The 5,165-nt window shown below is 32.6% G+C and overlaps 2 protein-coding genes across 14 annotated transcripts in view; both read right to left on the reverse strand.

The window, feature by feature from the left end:
• LOC107622446 (protein mel-28-like) overlaps positions 1 to 5,165 on the reverse strand; it is a 24,917-nt gene that overhangs the window by 1,542 nt on the left and 18,210 nt on the right. For 6 of the 12 annotated variants that reach the window (XM_021113638.1, XM_021113634.1, XM_021113635.1 and 3 more), the window contains one exon: positions 39 to 305. The exons of 1 other annotated variant lie outside the window; for it this stretch is intronic. In XM_021113638.1, the coding sequence (XP_020969297.1) occupies positions 39 to 305 (267 nt within the window). Of the gene's footprint in view, positions 1 to 38; positions 741 to 884; positions 1,143 to 5,165 lie in introns of those variants that run through there. 5 more of the 12 variants (XM_021113642.1, XM_021113633.1, XM_021113636.1 and 2 more) reach the window with 5 other exon arrangements.
• Positions 1,564 to 4,999, reverse strand: LOC107622448 (B3 domain-containing protein LOC_Os12g40080-like). 2 transcript variants are annotated; one of them, XM_021113643.1, is made up of 6 exons: positions 4,842 to 4,999; positions 3,343 to 3,937; positions 3,061 to 3,212; positions 2,685 to 2,934; positions 2,173 to 2,255; positions 1,564 to 1,989 (listed from the first exon to the last, which is right to left on the reverse strand). In XM_021113643.1, exons 1-6 carry the CDS (start codon positions 4,944 to 4,946, stop codon positions 1,744 to 1,746), a joined length of 1,431 nt encoding a protein of 476 aa, XP_020969302.1. In that variant the 5' UTR covers positions 4,947 to 4,999; the 3' UTR covers positions 1,564 to 1,743. The 2 variants fall into 2 exon arrangements, with proteins under 2 accessions (XP_020969302.1, XP_016179823.1); XM_016324337.2 differs by having other exon boundaries at positions 2,134 to 2,255; positions 4,842 to 4,998.

Consider the following 5,165-nt stretch of genomic DNA (forward strand, 5'->3'; position numbering starts at 1 on the left):
TATATATAAAATTTTTAAAACTCAGTGGGAGCACTAACCATGTTGTCATCATCAATGTGATCCTTGGAAGGATAGTGTATTTCAGGGCACCATTTCACTTCTTTAGTTTTGGCAGAACTTGTGAACATTTTGCTTGTACAAGGAGATGGTGTCTTTGGTGCTGCTTTCTCTGTTTTCCTCGGCCGGCCTCGGCCTCTTGGTGAACTTGTGAACATTTTACTTGTAGAAGGAGATGGTGTCTTTGGTGCTGCTTTCTCTGTTTTTCTCGGCCGGCCTCGGCCTCTTCGTGGCGGTTCATTCTCAACCTTAGCCATGTTGTCATCATCAATGTGGTCTACTTCAGTTGTGGCAGAACTTGTGAACATTTTACTTGTAGAAGGAGATGGTGTCTTTGGTGCTGCTTTCTCTGTTTTCCTCGGCCAGCCTCGTGGCGGCAGTTCATTCAAGATCTCAATCGAATCATCATCGCTGATGTGATCCATGGAAGGATAGTCTATTTCAAGGCAAGTCTTGTCAAAAATGTGTACTTCAATGTTAGAAGTTTGATTGTACTCAAACCACAGCAAATGGCCATGATCCAAAGAGTAATATGAAGCAAATTCTTTCCAACCATTTTCAAATAGAATCGCACCATCATACTCAGACCAATCTATCTTCCATGCAGTGCCATCTCGAGGCTTCAGATACACTGGATTTGGAACACTGTCACCATATTTCATACTGAACGTTTTTGGTACCTCCTGCAATTCAAATGAAAGTATGAAACTAGTCTTAGTAATAAGCATAAATGAAAGAAACCCTTACAAGGGAAAAATCACAAAGAGAAATGCATGCATTAAATAATATTATAAGTAAAGAGGATATGAAGTGAAGAAAATGCTTACAATGTTTCCATCTTCAAGGTTTTGTCTGAGAACAATCTTGAAGAAACCGGCAGAGGAAGGAGAATGCTTGTTTCTTTGGAAACTAGAGGAAGCCATGGATGTTGACCAACTCGCTACTTCATTATAAGCACGTACTTATATATACACATGAAACAGAAAAAACAACACACACACACCGTGCAACTAGAAGTGATAAACCAAAAACTATGTTTGAACTCTTAATTATAGAGGATTAAAATGCTAGTGGTAGTTAAAAATGGTTTTATCTTTAATGTATCAATAAGGTTCTTAAATGTGGAAAAGACTAAAAAATTATTTTAAAAGAATTCTTAACCTCTCCAATTTTTATAAATTTTATTTGATAAATAAAAAAAATTTCTCTCAAAATAGAAAGCACAAATTTAGAATATATTTATATTCTAAAAAAAAATCTTACAAATATTGGAATTATAATAGACATAAAATTAATTATAATTATTTTAGATTTTATTAATCTTCAATCTTTTTTTATGATATACTATTTTACTGCATTCATGGATTAGATTCATAGGTAAATTACAATTTTGAATCAAATCCATGAAAAATTCTACCTCACTTTTTTTTATCCTTATACCAAACACAACCTTGTCTTTCACTTTGAGAAGATAACAATGCAATCATGAAGTGCCAAAACAAGAAATAAAATTAAAACACTTAGTTCATACATATATATATATATAACTGGTCCAAACCAAAAAGGATTGAATACAGTAGAAGTTTGATTCAACAGAAAAGAAAAAAAAAGGTGATACATTCTTCATGAAATTAACCTTATTTAAGAATTATGAGCTCTTAGTTCGTGAAGTTATAATACATTAGCCTAGCATTGGGCTCTACAAATATGAACATCAAACAGATCTTTTTCATTGATGAACTCAAAAACACAAACATCTCCAGCTTCTAATTTACTTGCTCTAGCAAATGAGCTCCAACCAGCCGAAATAAAGCTGTTTTTCGATGTCGGATTGTAGATTATCGTAGCAGGCCACGACTCCTTTCCGAACTGTAATTTTACATCCTGCTGATTCTTTTTAAAATACTTTCTGTAAAAGATAGCTGATAAGTTCTGCATCACATTCCATTTTTGAATTGCCATGTTAAAAAATAGTTATAAACTTACAATTTGCGAAACTAAGTATAAACTAGCACTCAGAAGTTTGCATGGCATATTATGTTTTGTCATCGATGAAATGTATTGAAGTAAACTTACAGGCCTTGATCTCCTTGGATCACTGTCTCTTATCTTGACCATGAAAGAGGGATTCTGTGAGTTGAGCTCCTTAACTTCTTTTGGGAGCTGAATCACATGAGTCACTGGTTTGGAAAGTGACTCTGATACATAAAAGAATTGTAAAAAATTAGCATGAATTTTACTTGTGAAGAGTTTTGGATACAAGTATATCTATAGGGTTGGAGACAACAAAAATTTTAGCATAAGATTAGTTTATATAACAAATTGTGGTTACATTAAGGACCAAATACATAGTCACTGCATTCATAAGCTAACTGCATTCTTAGCAGAACTAACAATAGTTTCCTTAAGATTAAAATTCTGCTGCTATAAATGTTTTAAGGAAGGGAAGAATTAGAGATTTGTAAAATGTACTCCAAATCAAACACGGGTCAATTAATTTTTAATATAATTTTTTTAATGAGAATAATGCTAAATTCTATTCCATTTTTAAAGTTAATTATGTTTTCAATGTTGTACTAATATCTTAATTTTTTACAGAACAACAAATTCTTAAACAATTGCCTTACCGCGGCGTTGTCGACGACAAATATGAACATCAAACACCGGATCCTTTCTATTGATGAGCTTAAACAAACAAACATCTCCGGCTTGTAATTGACTAGCTCGAGCAAAAAGGTTCCAACCAGCAGAGATAAAGGCAACACATGATGATGGCCTATAGATCAACTTAACAGGGAACAACTTCTTTCCAAACCTTATATTTGCATTTTGTGGATTATTTTCAAAATACTTTCTGAAGAATTTAGTTGAAAAGTACTGCAGCACATCATATTTATGTCATCATGGTTAGAAATAAGACACAAAGTTTGAAAGAATAATAGCACATGCAAGTTCACATGATACATAATTTTCAACATGATATATGTATTCACCTATACTTACACATGGTGCTCTCGTTTGAGACCGTTGCGTTATCTTGATGATGAAAGAGGGCTTTTCCCACTTAAACTTCTTAGCTTCTTTCAGAGATTCAGGTCTTGCAGGACAGGGCCTAATAGAAGATTCAGAATCTTTTCTTCTTCTATTCCGTTTGCCTTGTACATAGGAAAAAAAGAATGAGAAACTACCACTGTAATGTACACAAAGCAGTTACAAGTTGTAACTCAAAAACAACAACGGTTGAATCCACAAAAGGAAAGGATGATCCAATTATGAGACACGTACCATTATAATCTTGATTGACAGACACTAGCATCTCACGGTTTTTCTCTTTGGATTTAATACCGTGTGAATTGAGGCTTCTTTCAACATCCCTGATTTGTGTGTCATTTTCCAATTGTCTACTTTTAGAAGCAGATGACACTAGTGCTCTCAGTTTTTTAGTCGGTTGGCCCCGGACTTCTCTTGGCAATTCATTCAATCTTTTCTTCTGCGGTCCCTCGTTAAGTCTCATGTTTTGGGTGCTGGGACTGCTATCCACATGTCTAGTTTTTTGTTCTTCTGGCCTTTTCACTGACTGCTGATCTCTGCGTGGCAGCTGCTCTTTGATCTGATCATTGTCAGGATACTCTATTTGGAGGCAACCCATGTCAAATATGTGTACTTCCATGTGAGAAGTTCCAATATTATAATCAAACCATAACAAATGGCCATGATCAAGAGAGTAATATGCAACAAACTCTTTCCAACCCTTTTTAAACAAAATTTCACCATCCTGATTAGTCCAATCTACTCTCCATTCAGTACCATCCGGAGGCTTAAGATACAATGGATTTGATAGGCCAGAACCATGTTTTTCAGTGAACTTTATTGGTAACTTCTGCAGTGTTATGAATCTGGCGTTAGCAACCATAATAACAATAAGGTGACACACATTAGTATGTCTTCACCAAGATGTTGACATGTATTATGTTAAATAGTTTAGTCAAATATATCAAACTATTTAACGATTTTCGACTATCATCTTCATATAATAATAACATTAAACTCCCAATTCATCCTTCACTAATAATTATAAATAGTGCAGTAAAATAGTCCAAACATATTAGTCCTAAATTTTGTATGTAGGTAAAGATTAATCTTTCACCTGTTTTAAAGGAGAGACTAATTTCAAATTTCAAAAGGCTATTTTGCAGCATTATTTGCATAATTAGAGACTAGGAGTGAAATAAAAAAAATGTTAAAAGAAGGCATTGTCCAACATGAAAATTGGTAGGGACCAAATGAGTAATAACAAAATTAGAACTCATGCATAACGAAAAAATGATGAATATGATAATTTTTCAAATCACTGCAATATGTCCTATGATGAGTGAAAGTGTTACCTAGATCATTTTTCATTTTTTAATCGTAATTAATTTTGTAGTAAGAATACATACGGAGTACATAAAATGTAACCATCTAACAAATATGTTTTTAGGTTTTCATTCATCTTATGTATTTTTTATTTTTATGTACTTCTGCTACAAAATTAATTATGATTAAGCATACATTATTGTAAATAAAAAATGATCTAGATAACAAGAAGAAGGAGTTTACTATTACTATATTTTCAGCTAAGAAGCCATGCATGTGTGTTGTTCTATGAAGAAAATGTTTATAAATGAGAAAAATTATATACAGAGAAATAAAGAGAGAAACTTTTTGTTAACTAAATAATATCTCAAAAGATAAACAGATTAAAAGAAAAAGATGAGATGAAGAAGACGAGAGAAAATGCTTACAAAGTCATCATCTTGAAGAGCTTGTTTGAGAATAATCTTAAAGAAAGAAATCACAGTAGAAGTAGAAGGAGACTGCTTGTTTTGTTGAGAGCTAGAAGAAGCCATAGCAAACGAATGATGGATGGATTTGACTATTGTTGAGGCTGAAAGTCTCTGTCACCCGGTATTCCTTAAATAACCTTATTTTGGGATAACAATTAAATTAAAAAAATAACAAGTGAGTACTAAAATAAGTTATATATATATTTTAATTTATTTTTAATATAAATTTTATATTTTTATATGTATTATATATGTATAAATAATTTTAATATATATTTAAAA

The sequence above is a fragment of the Arachis ipaensis genome, chromosome B10, assembly GCF_000816755.2.
Source record: "Arachis ipaensis cultivar K30076 chromosome B10, Araip1.1, whole genome shotgun sequence".
Classification (NCBI taxonomy): Eukaryota; Viridiplantae; Streptophyta; class Magnoliopsida; order Fabales; family Fabaceae; genus Arachis; species Arachis ipaensis.